General features: G+C 36.3%; 2 protein-coding genes across 6 annotated transcripts in view; one reads left to right on the top strand and one right to left on the bottom strand.

The window, feature by feature from the left end:
* Window positions 1-2,091: 2,091 nt before the first annotated feature.
* Window positions 2,092-23,312, top strand: LOC134535940 (calmodulin-like protein 4). 2 transcript variants are annotated; one of them, XM_063375347.1, is made up of 5 exons: window positions 2,092-2,263; window positions 4,262-4,292; window positions 5,727-5,858; window positions 6,143-6,325; window positions 23,107-23,312. In XM_063375347.1, exons 1-5 carry the CDS (start codon window positions 2,261-2,263, stop codon window positions 23,205-23,207), a joined length of 450 nt encoding a protein of 149 aa, XP_063231417.1. In that variant the 5' UTR covers window positions 2,092-2,260; the 3' UTR covers window positions 23,208-23,312. The 2 variants fall into 2 exon arrangements, with proteins under 2 accessions (XP_063231417.1, XP_063231416.1); XM_063375346.1 differs by lacking the exon at window positions 2,092-2,263 and having other exon boundaries at window positions 4,229-4,292.
* Window positions 23,313-24,099: 787 nt separating this feature from the next.
* LOC134535939 (neuronal acetylcholine receptor subunit alpha-7-like) overlaps window positions 24,100-26,703 on the bottom strand; it is a 213,320-nt gene continuing 210,716 nt past the window's right edge. For 2 of the 4 annotated variants that reach the window (XM_063375342.1, XM_063375341.1), the window contains one exon: window positions 24,100-26,366. In XM_063375342.1, coding sequence (XP_063231412.1) covers window positions 26,149-26,366 — 218 coding nt within the window. In that variant the 3' untranslated portion in view covers window positions 24,100-26,148. The remainder of the gene's footprint in view (window positions 26,367-26,703) is intronic. The other 2 variants (XM_063375345.1, XM_063375343.1) reach the window with 2 other exon arrangements.

The raw sequence follows: 26,703 nt of genomic DNA, 5'->3' as shown, positions 1-26,703 counted from the left end.
GGTCCAAGTCATTTCGAATCCCCTTCTTAGGACCGCCCCGACTGAAAATAAGTTAAATTTCAGGTCTGGCACAAAAAGAACATCTCTCAGTTCTGACCGCTCCCACCTGTCTCCTGTGTAAGTTTCCACTTTAACTGTTCCTATTCCAATCGCTGTTAACTTGGACCCATTCCCTATTACAATTTCCCTCCTTTCTTCCAAGTTACTAAACTCTGAAAAAATGTTTCTCTGAGAACACATGTGCTCCGAGGCGCCACTGTCTGCGTACCAGTCCTCCGAGTTTAACCCTTCTCCTATCAATGCTGCACTAATGAATGCATTTACATTACTGCTCTGGGAGCCTTTGTAAGTCTGCTTGCCGTCCTTTGCAAGTCTTAACCTACAATCCTTTAAGAAATGACCCGGTTTCTTGCAGTAAAAACAAGCCCGACTTCCCTTCTCATTTCCTTCCGCGGTTTTCTGAGTTCTGTTTTTCCAGCAATTAGCCTTTATGTGTCCAGATTTTCCGCATGAAAAACATTTATGTGGACCTGACTCGGCTCTTTTTGTAAATAAAGCACCTTCTACATTGGTTTTTCCTACAGTTCGTTCTTCCTCGATCAATAGCCTTGAGGTTAATTCCGAAAGTTTCTGACCCTGAGCGGGTACCGACTCCCATGCCGAAACAAAATGTTTATATTTCTCAGGCAAAGATATCAAAATTTTGGTAATCAACATCTGTTCTGACAATTTTTCTCCGTGTTCTTTCAAACGACCTGCCAGTTCCTGCAGCTTCGAGATGAAGAGGGCTATACCCTCGCCTTCATATTTTACATTAAAAAACTTTTGTTGCAATTGGTGCAGACTCACCTCCGAACGATGCTCATATATAGACAGCAATTTCTCCCACATTTCGTTCGCCGACTCACAAGTAAGTAAGTGTGTCATAGGGCCCGCCTCCATGCGCGTAATTATTGCTTCCTGCGCTTTATTGTCGCGGCTACACCATGTCTTCAATTTCTTCTCAAAATCACTTTGTGAAACATCAGCTGTTTTACACGGTTTCGGATCCCCGCCCGACACGATATCAAACAACTCCTTCGATTTGAGAATCACACTTAACTGGAATTTCCAAATGTTCCAATTGTTTTCATCCACTAACTTCAGAAGACGACCCGAATTTTCCGATTCCATGACGGGAGTTACGATATACAAACGCGGCAAGTGCTTTTCGTCAACAGTTGTAAACACCGACTTTCATATTCATGAATTACCACTTTCTACACACATTCGTGACAAACTTTATACCGCGTTCGCTTATTCGGTTACTTATTCAATAACTCGAATCCACGCCGGGACTGGGCCCATAACCTGTTGACTTAAATACAGTAATAATGCCAGTTCACATGATAACACCGCACTTCTTTATTCCGCCATCATTTTACACTCTTGTCTCTTTTTTTCTGTCATACCAACTCCAGCAACCGAACATTTTATTGACTTCTACACTTTGTCGTAGGAGTATGTTGCACCCAAAGTGAAGTGAAGTGACATACAAGGATAACAGAAAAGCGCCAATAGTGACTGCTAGGTGAACTAAAATTATATGAGGTTTCTGCAGCAGATTCAGCGATTTTTTTTTTTTTTTTGTAAAATGTTCATTGTAAACACAAAAAATGAAGAAAAATTAACACACGAGGTTGCGGAACTTCACCGACGATATGAGACAAGTAATTTAATATTACATTGGGGTAAACCATTTTGATATAATTGATTAATTAAGCAAACACGAGGCTTAAGGCTTTTTCTATGTGCAAAAACGCTGCGAAATTATAGTTATCAATTTACACACAAGATACTTAGGTAGTACGAACGATCAGCGAACTTCGTTAATAATCAGGTTTGGCTTACATCCTTGTGAACTGGCTGTGATGCTCTAACTAATAACCCTTAAAGTTTATTGAAAAGTATTGCACAAATTAAGAAAATATCGTCACATCCTTATTTACACTATGGCACCGCGTACCTTGCGTAAATACAACAAGAATTACGGGTATAGTATGCTACGATTACTGGGCCGGGGGCATTTTCATTCCGGACGCCTAAGCCTAGGTACGTGTGAACCAGGCGTTCAAGAATATGAACAGCTGTCTTGTGTTCCTTTGTTTCAGATATGTCAACAAACTTTTGAAGTGGAAGTGATAAGTTTACGTCGACGTAACATGGTTGTTTTACACCTCTTCATAAATATAAAATAAGTTTTATAACCACTGGGTTCGAAATGGTATTGTATAATACGTGAATGATTACATGCAGATTTGTCTTTGTGTAATTATTACTCCTGTGTAACGTTTAAAGTGGACAAACTTGTTTGCGATGTTTAGGTTACACTACTATTTGAAAGTTAAATTCGATTATTGAGGGCAATGACGATATATTATTCCATAGCCGCCAGTATTATTTGTAAAATTATTTTAACACGACGTATTTTTTTAAATATATTTTTTTTAGCAGATGAAACACATTTGCTTTACTAACCAAAAAATCACAAAATTAGACTTATTTTAACAATGCTATTTGGAACAATAAGAGCAAAAATGTTTTTATAAATTCTGAAACCCAACTAATCTTAACCAAAAATAGCATTCATAGTTATTTTTTTTTTGCGACAAAAAAAGGAAAATGGTATTGTTAATATTACTAATGCTGCTTGATTGGGCCAGCAAAACAGCTCTTTTTACTATCGGACACTTGAATACCTGTTTGATAGCGTAAAATGCAGCGAAATCCAGGAAACCCCCATAAAACCAATTGGTGTAAAAAATTAAATGACAACAAATTCATGAATATTTATACATTTCTAATCTGCTCAGCCACACAATCTGTATATCCTTATACTCATCCACCGTAACCAACATTTTAGTTTAACCTTAATAAATGAAATGTACGCAAAATTTATCCGCTAAAGATATTAATGTTGGAAATAATTGAAGTATATCAACACTGATTCTGCAAATAATACATGCAAACAACCTAACATAACCAATCTTTCACATAATAGCTGATCACCTAAACATAAACACATCTTGTAGCTATAACCCCTACAAATCCAGAGAAGAGTAGTGTAAAATAATAATGAAAAGGGAAGGGATGCTCAGGTGACCTACACAAGGTGGAATATAGAGTAATTAACGGACGTCACTGCTTTTTAACATACATCCATACTTTTACTCGAAAGGGAAACTCTGTAATCCCCAGTGGTTCGTTTTAATACCAATAAATTCACGCAATCGTCGACATTCATAACTTACCCACACAGTTATTATAATATTTCCTTTAGAGGATATCAACGTAGGCATTTTATAATAAAATATCTATATCCTTCAATAATGACTGTAAAACATATTTAATTCTTTTATTCCATGTTTGCTGCTCCACCAGAATAAGTTTGTAGTACATTAAATGTAAAGCATGTACAATATTCAGTCACATTGTATGTAATAAACAAAAGTAATGGAAGCCAAAAATTGGAATTGAATTGTTAATGTTGTTTATTTTCTGTAAGGAATATGTGCTAAGCACTGAAGTGTCACAGAATGGTTCAGTCATTCAAGGAAAATCTATAATTACAACCACTGTATATTCTGTGTTTAATATGTCCACGGTTCCATGTATCCAACTTTTTCCCTGGACCCTAAAGACATGATTGTGTGGTATACGTTGAAAGATCCTATATTTCATAATGTAATGCTTGGTAATTCAGTTGAATACATCGGAATATCCTGTACATAAAAGAAATTGCGAGAAATGAAATAATTCGACTTACGATCACAAATCGTTATTAAAACAAGCACCCTACACCACAGGGTCATGCCACAAGGATCCAGAGATAAAGTTCAATATAAATTAAATTGAAGAATTAAGGTACTCTTAATCCTCCATAATCTGCTGAAGCATAATACACACATGTACTGAAATGTAATTTTTAAAAAATTTCTTAAAATCTGTTGCAAACAAACCCCAAGAAACAAATGGTTGTGTGAAGGCAAAATTTATTATGCTGGCAAAGTAGTGTAAGTTATAAACTATTGTCACAAACTGATAGGAATTAAGAGACTTGAGTAGACGTCTCTTAATTTTTACCTCTCTCCATACAGGCATATGTATGAAACACCTTATAATTTAAGTTTGTGTGAGCTATATATACCATATCTGTACTACATATAAATAAATATTTCTATTCAGACAGTATATAATAGACCTAATGTTTCTTTATTTACAGGCTCGTTACTTCAGAGAGCAAGATATTGATGGTAAGTTCTGTGTGAATTCCCCACGTATTATTCAGTTTATTTTATTACACGCAGTAGAAACATTTTAGTCTGTTCCTAAAAATGCTGAAGTGTTGTTAGATTTCATGAATAGCAAGGCTAATTTATTTAATGTGATCGAAAATTGTGTAGGGAAATGTACTTTTATGTGCCTCCCATCACTCTTTGTATGACAAATGCAACACCACATGACAGGTATGCACTTTCTTGTCAATCGGCTGGCTGACGTTCACCTAACGTCGCATACCTTTCCAATCATCCTTACTGACAGTGAAACTTATATAGTAGAACCTCAACACTTCTAGACGTAAAAAAATTCAGTCCTTTACACTCCATAGCCACAACTGATAGCGTAATCAGATCTGCGCGCACAACTCTTCCCGTCCACCCCTTTTGTTTACAGAAGTTGAAACAGACTACGTGGCTTCAAGTACAACTTCTTTCTGGTGCCTGCAATTTACACATGTATCACGTACCATCCAAATTGACATACGTAGGTTTAAATACTTAAAGTTAAAGGCAAGTGTACTTCATGTGGTTTGAAATAATCTGTTTTTGTAATACTGAAGTGTACTATATGTAAAGCAAATTTATATATGTGGAGAGAAATAGGGTCGTAAGCAATATTAATCATCACCTACCTCACACCTTTCCACACTTAATCACCACAACTCTCATGATCCACTCGAATTCCTCATCACACCACTTCGAGGGGGGTATCAGGCGTCACAAACTCTTCACTGTCACTTAGAATTATTGCCCATTTCGATCTGATGAGAGCATCATCTCAGCAGTCCATTTACCTGTGGAATTCCCCAAGACTACCCAGTGATAGATAATTCATGGAGAGTGAAGTGGTCCAGCGACGACCGTTACAATCTGGCCAAGCACGCGACGTTAGACTCGTGTTATATATTTATATCTTACTATTGTAACAATTATTAAAATGGGAGTTGTGATTTATAACCTAGACACTAAACATAATTGAGAAAAGTGATGAACTAAGAACACATAAGGTTTGTTTGTAATGAAAAATAAACCATTGAAAGTTTATACTGAAAGGCTGGGTGTAATATGCCATTACCACAAAATAGCTTGAATTAATGAAAAGTGAATACTTAACATATTATGCTACTGTATGTCAATGGTTCCTAATTACACATATGTGAAAACTTAGCATACCCACCAAAAATTAACAATTTATTTCAATCAATCGAGCATTATTTAAGTAAGTTAAATTGAAATACGGTTTTATGAGAAAATGCATAGCATACCTTGAAAGTTATGTGTGCCATACATATTGATTTCTAAAGTTAATAATTTTCACTTGTGTTGTGAAATTTCAAAGTTCTGTGTTATGAAATTAAATTAATACATTACAGATGCAGTGATAGAATTTCGTGTTGTCTTGTTTAGAGTTTCGTGAGTGCTTCTACCTGTTCGCACGAAGTGGGCAGATCAGAACTCTTGATGAGTTGACTACCATCATGCGATCACTTGGTATGAGCCCCACAATACATGAGTTGAAGAAATACCTTAAAGATAAAGGTATGTTCATTTGTTATACCTTCGTTTCAATACCAAAATATATTTGTAAAAAAAAATTTTAAATTGAATTTCAAGTGGTTCCTCATTGTGAGGAACACGAAACTTCACCATGTCACAATTTTAATGTTAACTTGAAATTAATCCTAATTAAAAAAAATTATCTCATTTAGCAAATGATGATGAAAGTCATCCTTACATTTTACCCACTAAACATATAAAATACTGTTCTTGTTAACCATAATTTTATTGTTTTACCATTTTATGTCGTGGTACATTGTCTACAGGTGGCAAGATGTCTTTCGCGGACTTCCTGGACGTAATGCACGGCCACAGCTGCGCGGAGGACCTGCCCCGGGAGATAGTGGATGCCTTCAAGGCGGCCGACGTGGAGAAGAAGGGGACGATTCCCGCCAAGCAACTGAGGCACATGCTGTTACGTTGGGGCGAGCAGCTTAGCAGCAAGGAAGGTGAGTGGCTCTACTCACCAGTAATCCAAAATAAGCATCTTAAAAATTAAAGAACATAAAATTCATCTATCTGTCATAATCTGTAATCTTAAAGTGGTATCCTTACAAAAATGTAATGCACGGGTCTTTGCAGGTTTAGCATGTCCAAACTCAAATGGGTTGAAGAGATATAGCACAGTTACTACAAGATCAGTACTTAATCTTTAACAAATTAAGACAAATAACCAGAGCACACATGATGTGATACACAACCGGGGAGGTCCACAAGGTGTAGCAGCTTAGGATGACGATATAGACAGAACACAACATGACCGCAGGAATAACCGCCATGACCAGTACCTGCAGAATAATGTGTAAGAGAACAAACCTTTATAACTAATTACATAAAAATTATACATATAACCCTAAATTAACCTTAGTAATAATGATACTCAATAACTATTGAAGTTTGAATGTCGAGGGTCCATGCTGGGGTTAGTGGTGGCAACGATTGTATAGGGCACTAATCTGAACGTCTCTTAACTACAACCAGGCAACCTAGTACCGTAATTTACATTTCTGTTCCGCGCAGTTCTTCTTCTCCTGCAAAATGTCTGCAGGTGGGGGAGGGCCACTTCTCCCTCACGGACAACGTACATGAACACACTTCACCAATGTGGCTGAAAGGGTTTCCCACTAACACAATAATGAAACCTACGTCCACTATCGGTAGAGCCAAGATTTTATGGTCTTATGAAAAAGGACTTTTCGTCATTAAGAATTGTGGATTTCGTCTTTATCGTCATAAAAAATTAAAATACATGTAATAACATGTACACACCTAGCAGAGCTGCCTTGATCAAATGCTTCAATAATTCGTGGTTAGAGACTTAAAATATGCACATTAAACAATACTATGTTGAGAGTACATAAAAAATTAACAACTAAAATATTCAGTATTCTTATGCAGGTAAGTACTGTTCCTGAGTTCAGGAGAGAGTCTAAATTAATTAAAATAGAAACTACAGTTAAACTTTTGTTCTATAAATGCAATATAATTAAGCTCAGGAAAAAGCCACCATTGTCAGCAGTTCAGCGTTCTCTGGTTTTAGAGATCTTCTTCTGTCACTTACAACTACAGAATACTTAGAAAAAGATCTCTCTGAGTCCACATTCGTTGCAGGTATCCATATTAACTTTAAAGCAGCAGCTGCAAATTCAGGATAATCCGCTTTCATTTTACATAGTATGTCCACCATGTCTATGTAGTTCACATGCGGTTTCTTCTGCTCTTGGGAAACCAGATTTTGGAGTGGTATGTAGCCTGTCGCTACAGAGGACTTCTGCACCTTGCAAAGGAAAGGTAGGTTCCCAATATGTTTCTGGAATTCTTTTTCCTCCACACGAATGTTTCCTACATTTTGAGGATTCATTAGAGTGCTGATTCCCAGAAATAGTTGACGAGATGGATCAGTGTTCACCAGATAAATCAGTTTTATAAGACTGAGTTTAGCTGTGTTCTTGAACTGCTCTTTAAGGGCTGCAGAGTTGACAGTTTTCATTTCAGCCAAAATGTCTTCAACATTTTCAGGAAATATTCCCTTAGCCAAGACATCAAGAGTAGTTTGAAGTTTACTCAATTTTGTGCACAACTGATGAGCAGTAGGATACTTTGTTCCTTCAAGAAAATTAATTAGCTCTACAAAGGTGTTACAGTTTTGAGCCACAAATGTAAGAGTGGCCTCAAGACATTGTAACTCTTCCTTCTGGAGTCCCTTGATATATTTAACACCAGAGTTATCTTCGCTAAGCTGCTCAAAGAATTCCACAATGTCGTGCAGATGGAGTGCGAGGTATGATACAGATTCAAACCATGTGTTCCAACGTGTAACAACTGGCATGGGGAATAACTTGACCAGAGCCTTGTTTTCTCCATGTTTCTGGAGAAGAAATTGAAGGTATGCATGCCTCCTCTTTCTGGTGTTAAGAAAGGCCATCTTTACCTTACAAACGAAGAGGTTCAGTTCTTCCAAGTTGTTTTGCCAGATCTGCCCAACAATGTTTACTTTATGGGCCCAACATTGTATGTGGTACATGTGGTCACCAAATACACCTTCAAGGGTGCCAGCAGATTTTGTCATGTACCTGGCACTATCTATAACATACACAATTATGTTTTCTTCCTTGACTTCATATTTGGAGCATACATCAATCACTGCCCGAGAACAACAAACAGCATTTGCTGCATCAAGGACACAAGAAGCCCCTAAGATAACATCTTGTTCAGCACCTGGTTTCAGAATTTTAAACAAGATGTTGAAAACACAATTATTACTCTTGTTAGTGGTTTCATCTGCGAGTATGACCACATCTGGCCCCAAGAGCTGCTGCTTGATTCCACTTCTTTTTTCTCTCTAAGTAGGGGAATGTACTTTTTCCTCATCCAATCCACTGTTGGAAGATCACCAGCACCACTTACATGCTTCTGAATCCATGCAGTCAGCTTGCTGTTGTCAAGTTTCTCAAGAGGAATACCTACAGCTACAAAGGCTTCAACAGTTTCGAGAAAAAAATCTTCCTTTTGTTTTTTTGTGCATATTTGCGCCACTCCTGCTTCTGGGATAGAAAGCTGTCGTTTCAAAGTGCATGGGGATCGTTTAGCTTTGACATGTTTGTCGCTAATTATGTGCTTGTTTACCGTGTCCTTACGTTCATGCTCCAAACGGAAATTACAATATTTACAGAAAAGTATTTTTCCATCACTGACATATAGTCCCTCATTCTTAAACTCGTCAGCACGTGATGCCGCAGTAGCAATATTTTTCGGCATGATTAAGAAATTTAGCTTTCATTTATGCACGTCATTTGTAAACAAAGCCCAGAGGTACCAAAAACTAGTATTTACTGAAGTTGTAGCGAAAAAATAAACCGCGGGAAGCCTACTTTTTACAGGCGAGAGAACCATATACTCAACCCGAAGGTAAAAGGTTAGGTTATGTCAGCTCAGTGAAATAAATTTTTTTATTTATTTTCCGGGAGGGTTGGGTAGGTAAGCGTTATTTTAAATATTTAATCACCGTAAAATAAATAAATCCTTGCAATATGGTGCTTTTTCATTAGCGATCGGAAAACTTTGATTATGTTACAATTTCGGCTCTCTCGCCTGTGAAGTGTGAAATGAAAATGAAGGCTTCACGGTAAACTGCTTATTCAACAAGCACACAAAATTGTGTTACAGTGAAATTTCATTAAATATCAAGGTTCGCTTTTGTTTTCATACGTATTTATTTAATGAATGCAGTTATTGTTCACGTGTATTTTTCAAAGGATACAGCAAACAAGGCGCTGAGATTTTTCACGTTGTGTTTGTTAACTTGTTTACGATCATCAGTTGTTATAATTGCGTGATCTCTAGTGGCTAGATGCGTTTAAAAACCCTAACCGAACTCCGATAACGATCTGTTTTTTTGTTCGTGAAATCGTCAATTTTTGTGATATCTTGTAATTTTTTAAGATGAATAATTAACGCATTAAATAACCACCACACTGCAGTTGGATGACGACCATTTCTTCTACAAACAGATACAGAATTTTTGTCAATCAAGAATCAACCAATAGTTGGTAGTTAACGATTTAAATCAATATTGAGGTGTTTATTTGTGGTTAGAAAACATTTCGCATTTTTCGCGGTTTGGGATGAATTTCGCGTGAAAATTCGCGATTTAGTATAACACCATATAATCTTGGCTCTAACTATCGGTAATCGAGGGGGAAAAGACTCCTGAAACATATTTTGGAAACCCTAAAAGTTATGAAAACTACATATTCATTCCCACTTCTCTATCTACATGAACATATTAATCAGATGCACAGGGCACATCTATAGAAGCGTGCATTTAACTCTTCTAAATACATATATCCCATTAATCAAACGTCACTGTCACCGATGAAAGTCTCGTAGGATGATGGAACCTCTGAGAAACAACTGCATGTCTATTTAGGGCATTGGACGTAAAAAGCTATACATTACATAAAGTGTCAAAGTATTATGTGAAACATTAAATTTAAACAAAATTGACAACCAAGTTGAATCAAAATGTTTGCTGTCAGGTATTAGTGCACCATTGCCCTTAATAAGTAATATTAATATATGAAGCCAATAGAACATTAATTCACATAGGCTATACATCTCAGACAGCTGCAAAATAACGTCACCTAGTCCGAGTCAAAGCTATGTGCAGTATCTGTTCCACTTGAATCTTAATTAGATGACGGTTGAAGGGTTACAATAATTTTGTCAGTTTTGATGTCCATGATTCGATCACTTTAATACGTTCAATGTTTTCCTTTTTGGTCCAATGAGTTACATGTTACCTCCGATATCATCTTGATGTCCTCCCACACTAGCTCGATCGGATTCAGATCCGGGTAGTATGGAGGCAATTGAATCAAGCCATGGCCATATTTGTTGACCTTAAATATTTTTGGGGGAATGATGCTGTTTCACCAAACGCAACAAATCTGCCTTATTCGTTCGTGTCAGGAGAAAACTGGAAGCTATTTTCCCTAAGCCAATTTTGTTGTAGCCAGAATGAAAAATTTGCAGTTCATATCATCGTGATAGTCACCCTCTACCAATAGATTCTGTGACCCCCAGTTCATGGCTGGGTTGCCAGCAAGAAATTACACTGTAAGTAGCGTGTAGATATGTTTCATATATATATATATACTATATTGTACCCTGCATTTCATAAGGACTTTGTCAAATTCTTTAATGTTGGCACACCGGCTGAAATGTGTGCCTAAACTCGTGAAATTGAAACCATAACGCAACACCGTATCGTGTAAACGCACAACCGGCAACTGATCCCCTCCGGGTCATTCCATGTCAATTCATCCAGGGCATGTAACCCATATTTTTTGATTTTAATAAAAATTGGTTCAATTGTTAGGTGACAAAAGGCCACTTAAAATCCAAAATTTTAGATTTTAATCTCAAATACTTCCTGAGAAATCGAAGGTTCCTGTGTAACCATTTTTGGCCTGAAACAGGTTGTAATGACAGCATAAATTTGTCAGTATCTGTTTTTCCTTGCTTTATAATTCACTGTAATACGTACCAATATTTCAGAATAAGAACACTTTTCCTTATGTAAAATTCTCTAGAGAATTCAAATTTTGCCACCAAATTGCTATATCTAGAATGGTTTGTAAATTGTAACAGAATTATTAACATGACTGATGTTTCATGTATCTGCATCCTTTATTACAAAATAGACTGTATCTCAAAAGGCAGACCGCACAAAAAAATGGGCTTGGTACTATGCGAAAGAGGAGGAAATTTTCAATAAGATACATTAAAAAAAATAGTGGCTTTCTGCTGGAGTATTGAAAAACAAAATGAAAATAACTTGGTGATGTAAATGGGGCCCCTAACAAAAGGCAACCAGAAGATGGAAGAAAAGAGGATTCAATATAAGGGTTGTGTATGCAGGGGTGCAGTCAGGGGGGGGGGGGGGGTTAGGGGTTCAAAATCCCCCCCCCCCCCCTTTAGCACCAAATCTTTAATTAATTTCTTATTCATCACTCAAACAAATTTCATATTAAAATTAATAAAAATTTTACCATTACAATATTTAAATTGAAGTCCCGAAAACTGCTAAAATAGCACTATTTTACACCTTAAAATCCAAATTTTCCCGGGGGAGGACCCCCGGGCACCCCGCTTTAATACGGGGGGGGGGGGGGGGGGGGGGGGGGGAATTTTTTTTAACACCCCGCATACACAAATCCTGGCTATGCCACTGTGTGTATGTCTTATATTTTCTGCATATTACACAAGGATTTTGTGCAAATTTCAAAGCCTCTAATTACCTTCCCTGTGTTATATCCAGAGCCATGTCATGTGACTGTACATATGTCATTTCTGCATGGAGTCTGCCTGCTAGCTATAATAGATGGGTTCTTTGATACTTGCTCTGTTCCCCATGGCATTGGTTTTTTTTTTTGCTTCCTCAGAGGTAGTTGAGAGATAGGCCTAATATCTGGGCTGTCACAGCAAATGCAGTATAGTGGCCCATGAACAGAGGGGCAAAGGGGAGGAAAGCAATAAAGATAACCGGGGTCAGAGATAAGGCGTGTGTCTGCCACCATGCAGACTACACTGTGTAGGCCAGTAGTCTTACTGCGCTGCCTGTGTATAATATTAGTGGAAAGTCTTAGTTCATTATAAGTTGGATGAGAACTACATGGCTACCAGTACTACTAAACTACAATTATGCTCTGTTGGGAATGTTATGCATGAAGAATGCCATAAAGAGCGTTACGTGTATTAAAACAAAGGGAATCAAAAGATTAGAATCACTTTTCAAAGATATTCAAACTCTTCTTGTGCTGAGAACAGGTATTTCTAAACATAATCTTCACACCATATGTTTTCATCATGAATTGTTTTGTATTAAGAAGTATGAAATGTTTCAGACATCATGTTGTGATCCTATGGAAGTGCATAGTATTCCAGTTAAGCGTTCTTTGCGCACAATCTCTTTACAGTGTTACAGAAAAGCAGCAGACAAGGTACTTTATTTAATTCCTGGTAAAAAATTATGCTCCTCATGTAGGAATAGGTTGTATAATATTCAAGAAGTAGGTGCATAGGTATCTTCAGAATCATCTGAAAGTGACATTGCAGAGGGTTTAGAGATTCAAGCATCAAAAGAAGAAACCTGTATCTTACTTGACAAAAGTTTGGAATATTTGCAACAGTCACCAATAAAACTGCATGCTGTACCACAAGTATTAAATGTACAGCTTCCAGCTACATCAACTAGTGAAAGTACGGAATTACAGAGGCATGAAGTGGAACAAAAGGCTGCCGATGTTGACCGTTTTGTAACTTTAATAAAGCAAAAGCTGCCCACAATGAATAGACAAAGAAAATTACAAATTCTTACCCTTATCCCTCAATCATGGTCCAGACAGAAGGCAGCACAAGAATTTGGTGTTTGAGTACATGGTAAGACAAGCAAGACAACTTACACTGGAAAAAGGAATCTGCGCATTAGTTCATCCCACAGGTGGGAAGAAGTTACCCGAAGAAACTGTGCAGGTCATTCAAGATTTCTATTAAGATGATGAGTTTTCCATACTTGCCAACTTTTACGATTTGTCCGTAAAATGTACGGATACGCAGTGTCTTTTACGGTTGTACGGGAGCGTGTGAGTTCTTACGATTTTTTCGGTTCACCCGACTCCAAAATAATAACCATTTATAAAACAGCGATGTTTAAATTAATTTACAATTCCATAAAAGCATGCAATTATTTTGCCAAATTTACAATATACCTACACTTAAATAATATAAACATGAGGTTTTTTTTGCATTGCATAACTTGATGTCGCCATTCGCCATGCATCGGCAATCCGCAGTCATTGGCCATGTAGCATGTCACTTGTCTAACTGCAAGAATTCCGAAGATACACGAGTGAGTATTCGGGTTTCTTCGGTCAAGTGACTCCGCTTTCTGTAGTTTTCCATCGTGGCCACGCGATGACGAAGTAGTTTATAAAAATGGCGATTAGGTTTTAGATGTTGCACGTGGTTATCAATGTTTGTAAAGTGTGAAGCTACGATTTTATGTTTTCCGTGTGTATTTTTGTGTTACAGTGTTTTTTCTAACGGTGTAATGATATAAAACCATTACTGAAATGAGTTGCGTAGGAAAAAAAAACAGTATTGGCAATCTTTTCGTGAAGATTATACAAAGGAATTTCCATTTGTTTGTAAGTCTGAAAAGGGCAGCAAGTTTGCCTTCTGTAGCATTTGCAGATGCGAGTTGAATGTGTCGCATGGTGGTAAAAATGACATTTCAAACTACGTGAAGTCTATCAAACATACAATCTATGTAAAAAAATATTGATTCTAGCCGTAAAATAAACAGTTTTTTTATCAGTACCGGGCACGGAGCCGATAACGTTATTAGAGCAGAGCGTTTGTTCACATTATTCTTGCTTGAGCAGAATATCCCGCGGGACCGCTGTTTTGCAAAATGTTCCCCGATTCAGAAATAGTGAAAAAATATGCTTGTGGAAGAACCAAGACAACAGCGGTTGTGGGAGAAATGGCTAGACAAATAAGAGAAGGCACTATACAACAGTTACAGAGAGTACCATATTCCGTGACAACAGACGGAACTAACGATACCGACTCAAAAATATATCCTATTGCAGTGACATATTTTGACAAAGATGTACAAAATATTGTTACAACTGTTCTATCTTTACCAGAATTACAGGATGATGCAATTGGCAGAAATATTGGAAATCTAGTTGTCAGTGAACTAGAAAGTTTGAATGTACCTCTAAATAATAAGGTGGGATTTTCTTCAGACAACGTGGCAGTTATGCTAGGTAATAAAAATGGCACAGTTCAAGTTTTGGTAGAAAAACAGAAGGGACTCATTGTCATGGGCTGCTGTCATTTAATTAATTTGGCTGAAGAAAAAGGCACTGCTTGTATACCGGTTAAAATCGATGAACTGTTGATAGATATATACTATTGTCTACAAAAAAGTTCCAAACGAAAAGACAGCTTAAAAAAATTTCAAGCACTCCATGGTGAAGAAACAAAGAAAATATGAAAACCTGTAAGTACCAGATGGTTGTCTCTTGGAAAATGTTTGAAGAGACTTGTTGAAAAATGGGATCCATTACCTTATTGAGTTTTTTCAAGAACCAACTGAGTGCACAAAAACCACATTCTTCTAACCTGTCATCTTTTGTAATTCCAAAAAAACTCGATGGTGAAATGAGTTACAGCTCGGAAGTAAAGAAGATTTCTCAGAAATCTAGAAACAAACACAACATACATTTCACTGAAAAGACAGAAGGTATCTCTAAGAAAAGAAAGTCAAGTGCAGATGGTGAGTCAGTTTCAGCTGGGTCTAATAAGAAAGTGCTTATAAATTCTGGGAGTAAAAATGTGTCAAAGCCTGCAGTAAGTTCAATGCAAAATGCATCTCGTGAGGAAATGATGTTCATAACCTGTCATCTCTTGTAAACAAGGCTGTCTGTTTATTTTTATTAAGTGTGATCCCAGTATTTGATAAATTTAATACAATATTGCAGTCATCATTTCCACTATTTCATAAATTGGACACACTGTTGCATGATTTCTTGAAGGAACTGATGTTAAGGTTTGTTCAACCAAGTGCTATGAAGAACTGTTCAGTGCTTAAAGTCAAGTACCATTCTGTTGAAATTCAGCGACTTGATGCAGATTTGTAAATCAGCAATGCAGCATCACAGATTGTTTGTTCATTGAAAGAAGCTGATAAGATGATGTTCTACTAGAGGTGGGACGATACCACACTTTTGATACTCGATTCTGTATTGTTTTTTCAGTTCGATACTTTCGATACTCCAGGGAAAAATAGTTTCCCATTAAGTAACAATTACTACAAATAACATAAATTAGTTTTAAACTATATAAATTCAATCTATCATACCAGCATTATGTGATTTTAAACCTAAATACATAATGTGTAAATAATTGCATTATATTAATGAAAGATATGAATTCATCATTATATATACATATAATAAAACCACTAGAAATGTAAAATACAGTCCATAATCAAGTAAAGCTGACATGAGAAACAGTGGCCTTACAAAATATTTGAAATCATTCTGGGAGGGCGGGAAAAGTCACCAAGCCTAAATTAGAAATAAAAAAATTAGGCTATTGTAAAAAGATAATCAGAAATTTTTGCTTATTTATTCATATTTAAAAACAACTTTATGCAACAGAACAAATTTCAATAAAATTTTAACTTGAGAAACATAAAATACAAAACAATCCGATCGTAAGAAAACAATAACAAACGGGTATATTCAGTTCAAAGATTAATGAATGCACAAAATATAAGATCCGTGCCTTGGTAAAGCGCATGCACCATTTTCATAATCATTGCTAGTTTGCGCCACTAGTCTCACTTGATGCTGGCCATAGATGCTATAACGGTTCATTATATACAAAATAAAACAGTTCAACGCCGATTGCAAAATTTGATGTTTTTTATTATTTTTATTTTTCTAAACAGAATGCCCGACGAATCCAAACACTTACAATAGTTCATTCACTCGTTCCACACGTATATCTGCCCGTCGAAAAACTGCTGGTAGCTCACATGACGTGAAATTACCGAAAATTAATAGCGTAGATGAAGTCCTTCAGTAATGTTTTACTGCAAGTACACGAAGATGGTGCAACCTCGAAGAGGACCGCACCCAGCGAAAACGAAATCCGCCCCAAGCCAACTGCCGACGAAGGTGGCCGCAATTTATAATTCATTGTCCGAAAAAAAATAAAACAAATTAGGTTGATTTAAATATTCGGCCTGGCTCCGACCACCAACGTGAAATTATCTATTAGTACATTACATTATAATTTGGTGAGAAGCCACCGAACGCGACCTACTGTGGCAGCGATCGACAGACGACTGGTGAACTCATGAACTCGTCTCCTCCACGCAGGGAGTAGACGTCACATGACCTCACCGACCAATCACACGCACGCTTCATTCACTCAACAGATATTAGCCAATCACAGAACAAGTTACAACACATGAAAAAATCTTGTACATACAGAACACTGGGCTTCCCCTGATCAGTCTCTTTTCAATTTCACATCGAAATCGGGGACTTCCATCCTCGTGCTGTCTCCCACACCGTGAGAGAGCAGTTATCACCCGGTTCCCATGCAGGGGGGGAATTACCGTCTTTATCTCGGTTGGCGGGGAAGCACTGTTCCTTTCTCACTCCCACTTACAGGCCTCTCATGCCTCTCTCTCTAACCATCACACCAGCCCATACACAGTCCCGTGATTTATAATTATATTACAACACGTTAATAAAAATTAAGAATAATAATTATAATACGAATTACTTTACAAAATTAAACTTATTTCGAAATAACCTGAAAAATTAGGCCTAAACAGGCAAAAATCTAGAACAGCGACTTCTTTGTGACTAATTACATAAAAATTATTAATGATAGAAAATGTCTAATAAAATAATAAATACCTTCTTAAAAACATAGCAAGTGAAAAATATCAACCCTAAAATATATAACAAACGGTAAAATCTCATTAGAAAGACTTTTTAAGAAATATTTACATTCATGAAAATAGTTTAAAAGAAAAAATATTTAATTAGGAGGGCTGGGTTCTGCAACATTACAATGATACTAGCGAAGTGCACAGTCCTCCTGATACTTACCATATCAATGGTGCGATAAAGTTATTTTCTTACGTTTACAAAGGTAAACAATAATTTAAACTTAATTTATCAGGAGGAATATAACAAAAAAATTTGTGAATTTTAGGACTTTTCCGCTTCGTAAAAACGTATGAAACGGGAAATTAAAGTTTTTATAAGTGTATGTTCCGGGAAAGTAAACCATTGTAAATATAGAACTTTCGGCGGGACCAAAATTAATCGGCGTATGACACGGGAAAATGTATGAAACGGGAACATATCATCGAGGTTCTACTGTAGTTGTATTTTTTACAATGGCGACTCAAAACTTAATTCATTAGAAATGAACAAGCATTCCGGTATCGAAAAAATGTATGTATTTCGATACTCGATACCATCAAGTATCAAAGGTATCGAAAATCCCATCACTATGTTCTACTCATCTGTGAGGAATTACTATGTAACCTCATGTGACTATATAGTACATAAATTTCCTTTCAAAAATGAAGTCTTGAAGAAAGCCAGTGTTACGGACCTTGAAAACATTGGCAATTCAAGTTTTAGATATGTCAAGTTTTTCATTGAAAGATTTCCATTTATTTTACCTGTTGGTGAGAATGAAACTAAAGACCAGGCATTGGATGAGCTTCAGAGTCAGTTTTCTATTCTTCAGGTTGAAGATATCTCTTCGTTTGTCAAGATGAAAGAGTCGAACTTACTAAGTGGGTCAAAATATCTTGTATTGTAGATATCGCAGGGAAACAAAAATTTGACAGTGTATTCGGCGTCATGCAGTCAATTTTAACTCTTCCGCACAGCAATGCGGAGTGTGAGCGTGTCTTCAGCCTTATAAAGAAAAACAGGACTGAGTTTCGCTCGCAATTGTCTGCTAAAGTTCTCGAAAACATGTCTGTTGTTAAATGCAAGCCATCAGGGGGAAAGTACTATGAGCAGAACTTCAGTGACAATTTTTTGAAGAATGCAAAGGTACAAACTCTTATGAAGAAGAATTAAATCAATGCAGCTGTGTTAAAAAAAAAAAAAAAAAACTGTAACTGTTAGTTACCATGTGTGTAAATAATTGAAGTGTAATACAAGCTACAAGACAGTCCAAAAGAGCTGAATTTATGAAATATAGAGGTAAGCGAAGAGTATTAATCATATTTTCTTATGTTTTTCGGGATTATTGTTTCTACATTGAAATTTAAATCTTATTCCAGGTGTATGTATGAAAGTTTTTTTAAAGTAATCTAAAATGTTGCACATATCTTGTTTACCATGAAAATTTGCTGTGCCTAATTCACGAGTTGTTAAATGTTTCACACTGATTTCAATTTGTAAAAGTTGGCAAGTATGGTTTTCCAGGGAAATACCAGAAATTAAAGATAAAGTTAGTATATCCAAAAATGTTTACAAACATAAAAGACTTTTGTTATGCAACCTGCATAAGCTGTATTGTTCTTTTAAGGCAAAATATTCATCTCTCAAGGTAGGGTTTTCAAAGTTTTGTACGTTGTTTCCTAAATGGTGCGTGTTAGCTGGAAGTTCTGGAACCCATTCCGTCTGTATGTGCACTATACACCAAAATGTGAATTGCTTCTTCACTGTCTTGGTGTAGGTGAAAAGTATAGTTCACTTATTATTTTGTATCTTGTATGTGACATTTTAAATCCTGCCTGTATGCTATACACTTCTCCAGATACTCTAAAGCAGCATCTATATCATACTTTAGACTGTGATCCAGATGATGTGATTGAATATCAACAGTGGGTCAGTACAGACCGAACACAATTACAAACCCTTACCTCAAGTGTAGAAGACTTTATGGAAATTTAGTACAAAAAATGGAACTCCTCATACCCCATTCCTATACCACAAAGAAACAATTGGACTACCTCAAGCAGCTGAAAGAGAAAATAAGTGAAAGATAAGTTATAGCTTTATTAGATTTCAGTGAAAATTTTTCCTTCGTTATCCAAATGAAGCACAAGGATACCATTGGACCAATAGTCAATGTACAGTTCATCCAGTAGTCATTTACTACAAAAATTCAGACAATGCTAATTTGAAAACAAGTAGTCATTGTTATTTGTCAAATGATTTGGATCATGATATTTCCATGGTATATAAAACACATACATTATTTCAGTGATGGTTCTCAATTCTCTCAGTACAAGAACTGCAAGAATATCCTCAATTTGTGCCACCACACACAAGATATTCAGCCCACAGCTTCTTGGTCATTCTTTGTCACAAGCCATGGCAAATTATCTTGCGATGGAATTGGGGGAACTGTTAAGCGACTAACATCAAAAGCTAGTCTTCAACGACCATTCCAAGACCAAATTACATCAGTGTCTAAGATGTTTACCGACTGCAATGAACACATAACAGGTATTATCTTTCATTACATTGACAAGAATGATGTGGATGACGTTCGTTTGGCTCTACAACAACAGTATACAATGGCAAAGACAATCCCAGGCACAAGAGGGTTTCACATTGCTTCACCAATATCCCAGTATGAAATAGGAATGAAGAAAACAAGTCAGGATAATGCATATTCCTCAGTTTTCAATTTCACCACAGCAGCTAGCAAAGACCCTGGTGGTACAATATCAAAACTGTATAATGGTTGCTATGTGTCTTGTGGGTATGACAAAAAATGGTTCATTGGTGTTGTAAACAACATTGATCAGTCATGTTAATAATTTCGTTATCACTTACAAACCATTCTAGATATAACAATTTGGTGGCAAAATTTGAATTTTCTAGAGAATTTTACATAAGGAAAAGTGTCCTTATTCTGAAATATTGGTATTACAATGAAACACAGATACTGACCTATTTATGCCAAAAATGGTCACAACGAAACCTTCGATTTCTCAGGAAGTATTTGAGATAAGAATCTGAAATTTTGGTTTTTAAGTGTCCTTATACCACCAAACAAATGAACCAATTTTTACCAAAATTAAAAAAACAATGGTTACATTTTCAATTTTTGTTGAATGAACTGACAGTCTATGAGAATAACGTGACTACCTGACACTGAGGTCAACGCACGTCGAAAACAATGTTTCCGGACTATACCCACAAAAATTGGCCCGAATTCTCTATTGCGACCATTCCGTTTATAAGTCCGTTTTTCCGGAAACCGTGAGGGGTCGCATGAGCGGGATTCTACTGCATATATATAACGCCCAGACACTCAACACCACTGGCTACTTCATAATACATACTACTATATGAATTTCCAGTTAATAACTAGACATCTGCGAATTGTGATTTATCATTTCGAATAAAATTCCAAAAAAATTCACGAGTTTAAAATTTTTTTCGAATCGAATTTGGAAATATTCATTAAAATTTTTTAACATACCACCTTGTCACATAATTCACAGTTTAAATCAAGTAACTAAAATTAAAGTGAGACTATATTGATGTGCACAACCAGATTCTCTAAAATTAAAAATTATATGTCTATAGCACTAACATAAATCACTTCGCAAATTATTTCAAATTGTCATGAAGAAATGTGAGTTCACCGACATGGTGCAGCAACAACAATTCTCTGCGGCTGGTAAATATATTGCCTGCTGTAGAGAAAACTCTCTCACTTGCCACCTTATTCAGCATGTTTGACTTTCAAAGATAAAAATATTAATAAAAATTTCACAGCATAAGGAAGTGGTTAAAAAAAAAAAATACTGTGTTTATAGTATAAGCATTGCACATTTTATTCTAAAATCAAGTTTAAAATTTAGGGGTGAGACCGTGGGTTCACTCTTAGCTAAGTTTTGAAATATACAAACACCGTCGTATCACTGCGCCGCGTCAGCAAGTAATAGACTGAATTAATCTTGCGCACCAAGCACTAGTTGCAAAACACTAACTTCAGTACAGTCGGTGCTAATAAAATAACGGAGAAGTAATATAACAGGAAGCACCGTAGCACTTTGTTCAGCGTAGGTGGTTCATTTGCGAAGAAATAACTATGCACTTTACGCCTAATAACCGTCTTTACAAAATCATCACAAGTTTTGATAACAGGATACTCAAGTTTCCTTTTCTTCCCGGGAGTTGTTAATGTCCCAGTGTCCTGTAATTCTGTCCTTGCACGAAGCACACTACTCTTCGAAACAGTTGTAAATTCCGCAGTTAAACTCGCAATATCGTTCACACAACAATCCGGATATTTGCCTGAAAATGTTTTAAAAACATTCAACAGAATAGTTTTCTGTGCACTTTTCAGTTCTGTGCTTTACAAAACTCAGTCCGGCATTAGCCATAACAAACCGTGCGCGCACAAATCCTAAATACAGTTGTTGCACCGGGCATCAACTGTACTGTCTGCTAACACATTAAACTGTATTGGATATTAATGGTGAAACGCTATAATGCTATATAACAATTATTGTTATAAAAAAGACAGTGTAAAAATAATTACAAATGGTACGTAACCAAGGAACTATTTCCTGCACACAAATAATGTGCGCAGTGGCCGGCAGCCAATGAAAATGTTTGTTCCGGAACTCAGGTAAATGTGAATGGAGAATACTATTATGCAAAAAAAAAATGTAAAGTAATCCATAAAAACAAAACCTATTCATGGAAAGTACGTATCTTTAAAAAGTAGACTTTGTGAAAGCAAGCTAAATAATTTAAATTAATGAGTGATGCAATAAAACCATTTTATTCAACGTAAAAAAAAAAAAGAAACCCGTAACAAGAACGTGATTTGTAACTATACGCATAACGATCGTGCGGGTTAACTCGGTTCCTAACAGAGCGCGCGCATGCAGTCTGTAAGCTATAGAGCTATCGATATCAATCTTAGACTACGTGCGCACTCTCTATAAGGTAATACAGGAATCAACACAACCAAACTGGCGCTGCTTACGTTTGCGAATCCCAAGACGTTAAAGATGAAGTTTTTAACTTTTAAAAATGTCTTTAAAACACGATTTACACATCAGACTACTTTATAATAAGATTAATAAAGTTAGTAAGCAGTTTTATCAGAAGGAACGGCGTAAACTGCATAAAGCAATTGGCACGTTGCAAACAACGGGAATTCATTGCACTACACCAAATGAAGTTAAAACGGGACAAATAAAATGGTTAAATAACGTGAAAACGTAAATAAGGGGTTTCGATGTATAATTTTTTGTAAGTGGAAGATGTTATCGCCCATTTACATTTCTCTTAAAAATGGGGGAGGGGGATTTCGTACATTAGTGTACCCGGGCCAGATTTTCCAAATCGAATTACTGTAAAATGAATTCAATTCGAAATTACGAATCGAATATAAAAAAATTCGAACATTCGCAGAACCCTATGAATAACTAAAATTTTCAGAAAGAAATTAAAACCCAACAGCAATGAAACTAAATCCTTGTTACCTGTACAATCCAAAAATGTAACTTCAGCAACTAATCATACACTGTAAACATAAAATCTTAACCCAGCTCAGGTTCAGATTGAGTGAATAGACTCGTAACTAAATAAAATGAAAATGTCATCAATAGTTACATTGTTTGTTGCAGTGGACCAAATTTTCCGAGAGGCAAATGTGAACATGAATGGTCACGTTCGGTATGAAGACTTCGTGAAGATTGCCTGCGCCCCAGTACCGGATTACTATTAACAATGTTTTGATTGTTAAAGGGAACTTTGTAATAATGGTGGAGGAACATCAGGAAAGAAAATATACATCATCTGTATGAATGCAATAAAAGGGTAATTTCACTAACTCCATTGAAGGAAATGAATAATAATATAGATACTCATGCTCAGATTGCAGTTTTCACACACTTCCTCCCCAAGGGATATCGCAATGAAAATCCAAAGAATATAACCACCACATTATACTGCAAAGAATAAAAAAAAAAAACAAGTAGATTTAACAAAATATATTATGAAATGTACCATGAATACTGAAAAAAAAAAAAACAACATTTAAATTGTCAAATAGAATATTAATTTTATATGCTAGAATTGGATGATGAAATGCCACCGTATCCTACAAAAATATTCAAAATGATTTTATTCATTTCCAAGTTGTACCCACAAATTTAGTTGGGGGAAGATGTAAAAATGCTAATCCCCCACAATAATAACAAAAAAAAAAAATATAATTACTAAGTCCCACCACCAATAATATAGAAGTATATTACTATTGCAAATGTATAAATATTATAATTGATATTTTATATGGAATTTCATAAGAGTAATAAAATTATTATGATTGATGATAACACACCAGTGTGGACAGCCTAATATTTTTTATATTTATCCCAAGAAATTCTATCAAATGAATTAACAAGAATACATTACGACAGAAAAATCTTGTTTCCTATTGCACCTGTTTTGTAGGGTAGTAATGTCATCTTATTCCTACACAAAGATGTTGAGTGTGATCTAAACAACTTAAATTAACTTACATCACCAACTTCCTACCACCCTTAAAATCAGGTCAATAACTATACAACATAAAATGCAAGGTAAAAAAAAAAAATGAAGTACCAGCAACTAAACAATTTTCTTGGCACGCTCTGCATTTAATTTTTATAAAGCAACAAATGGAAAAAAAAAATTTTTAGAGATAAAATATACATCAGATAATTGTACAAACTGTGATATTGGTTTGAAATGTTGTATCATCACAACAGCAAATTAGCACTTTCATTTGATTGCAAGCAACTTGTTTTATCCTTTCACAATTATAAAAGCCAATCAAGTACATAACGTATGTGCAAAAACAGTATATTTTACCTAGTCTATTGAAAATACCACTGCCATTTTCAGAATATAATTTATGTTCTTCTTAAAACAGAAAGAATATGCTTGTGTCTATTGGACACTAACAACACTGAGTGGCTGTCGGCCTAAATTCAGTTTTGAGAAACACTCCCATCACCGGTCACAGTGTACATTCAAGTAAATCACAGGTAGTTTTACAATCGCATGCACTGGTAGAACTAATTGTAGCTTGATCTTAATGTCTTCTCTGTGGCGTGGTTGTCGAAGCACGTGCCTGTACCTTTGCATTACATTGCTGTTCCATTGTAGAGCCTAACTGAAAATCATTCTTCACACATCCACCGAGTTCCCTCTAGGTCTATATCTTGCACTGATAGCACACAATCAACAATAAAATGATTCACTTTGTTTAGCAACCACAGGCGTTGCACTTCAAAGCTGCCTATCAATAAAAAATTCACCAAATAAATGCACTCAGGAATGAATACAGTGTATTCAAAACCATAAAAATATGTGAATTGACAATGATTTAGTAATTCACAAAATACAGTGTTTTAATACATAATTGTTGTAATGCTATTGTGGGGCTTTAAAATCTCGCATAAAATTTTGATCCTGCTGTTAGATTGTGACCTATTTGTGCAGGTAGTAAACATTACTTTTCCAAAGATCACAGGACAGTTTTCAAGTTGCAGTCTAGTATGGTATATACAATGGAAACATACTGAACTTACAGTAAAAATCATTAAGACATTCCCACACAATATGGTCAAATGTTTCACTCCCGCCATTTTCTCAATAAAATGTATGTAATATTTTTTCTTCCATATGCGATGTAACCCAAAAACGTGGTTTCATAAGAGAAACAATGTTTATGAAAATGTAGCTAAGCATTAGTTGGTGCCTGTGGCCTAACACTGATGGATTGCATGCAACGTGCTCTCTCTGTCCCCAGTAAACTACATTTGATAGCCCGGCCTGAACTCTTTCGTGGTTAATGTGTGCTACGACAGTTGTCCTATGTTTTTTAACTTGATACAATATATGTTTTTTGTTGAATGATTGATTAATTTTAATTAAATGTAATTTCCATGCAAACGTTTTGCTATCAAAAAAATAACCCTCAACAAAAATGCTTTTCAAACTTGATTTTAGCATAAAATGTGCAACAATTATGCAATGAAACACTGTAATTTTAAGTTTCCATACTATTTAGTATCTTAATGACTTAAACTCTTGTTAAGTAACATAACCATAAATTCCTGAATTTTTTTTACTAAAATTAATTAATCTATACAGCCTGTCAATATTGATCATATAGTGTTAAACAAAATGTAACAGTACAAACTGTAGATTGTGCAGGCAATAGTCCCGTCACCTAAATCCTGTGTACATGGTGTGCAAGGATATAAAAAAACCACAACTACCTTTTTTGTTTTTACAAACATGCCATTCAGTGGGCAAATTTCCTGCACTGGGTTCACATTCACTTCCTCCCTCCTTCACAAATATTATGTTGTTAGGTATTTTTAATATTTACATTTTTTTATAAAGACTTGCAGAAGTTGTTGGATTCACACTTAACGAATGCTTCCCTCAACTGTTCGACTGACGGATCTCGGCAATACGGTAGATGCGTCCTGAACGTTTGATTCACAAATTGCGGAACTGGACAGAACCCGATGCTCGGTTCATTTCTGAAGTTCGTCGCGCGTGTGCCTCTGTTACCACTGCGGAAGGTCACCAAAGCGCTCGGCAATGTCGCGGAGGGTCGTCCGTCTGAGCTGCACGTCTGTCCCTCACTCGCCGCACAGCCAGGCGAAGCATCATGGGCCGTGTGGGGAGCCGCACAGGATGACGGCGGTGGTAATGGCGGTGGTGAGCAGGAACACCCACAGCAGGAAGCGGTCACACACCAGCGCCACCTGCTTCCACTCGACCTCGGCCGTGTCGCGCCGCTCGCGCGCTGCCGCCCGCAGCTCGCTGCGCTCGATGGCGTGGCTCACCTTGTTCAGCATCCGCAGGAACTGCGCTTCAAAACTGTCTGTCAGAGGAACTCACTTACAGGTCCCGCGAATGTGTCTCAAGACACGCACAAGCCATAACAAATATTCCATATCGTCAGGTTGGTTGAGAAAACGTCGGTCCAGTTTCTTGTTGACCACATTTCTTATGGCACTTTCAACATTTTCCGATCCAATAATAAATTGTTTACTTTACGCTATAGGTATGATAGAACACAAGACTTCAAGAAACTGAACTTAACAACTTTTTCAACAACTGACACTACTGACGAGATGTGCACGTTAACTCACTAATAAAAAAGTACAGACAATATATTCACTGCTTTTTAACATATCTTTATTATTATTACTGAGTTT

The sequence above is a fragment of the Bacillus rossius genome, chromosome 10, assembly GCF_032445375.1.
Source record: "Bacillus rossius redtenbacheri isolate Brsri chromosome 10, Brsri_v3, whole genome shotgun sequence".
Taxonomy (NCBI): domain Eukaryota; kingdom Metazoa; phylum Arthropoda; class Insecta; order Phasmatodea; family Bacillidae; genus Bacillus; species Bacillus rossius.
This window is presented reverse-complemented; position numbering and strand designations above follow the sequence as displayed.

Bases quoted from the DNA above. Each gene is read 5' to 3' on its own strand.
- LOC134535940 (XM_063375346.1), top strand. From the start codon at position 4,244: ATGTTTCTTTATTTACAGGCTCGTTACTTCAGAGAGCAAGATATTGAT. The intron at 4,293-5,726 runs GTAAGTTCTGTG...TGTCTTGTTTAG, and splicing joins CAGAGAGCAAGATATTGATG to AGTTTCGTGAGTGCTTCTAC. The intron at 6,326-23,106 runs GTGAGTGGCTCT...TGTTTGTTGCAG, and splicing joins GCAGCTTAGCAGCAAGGAAG to TGGACCAAATTTTCCGAGAG.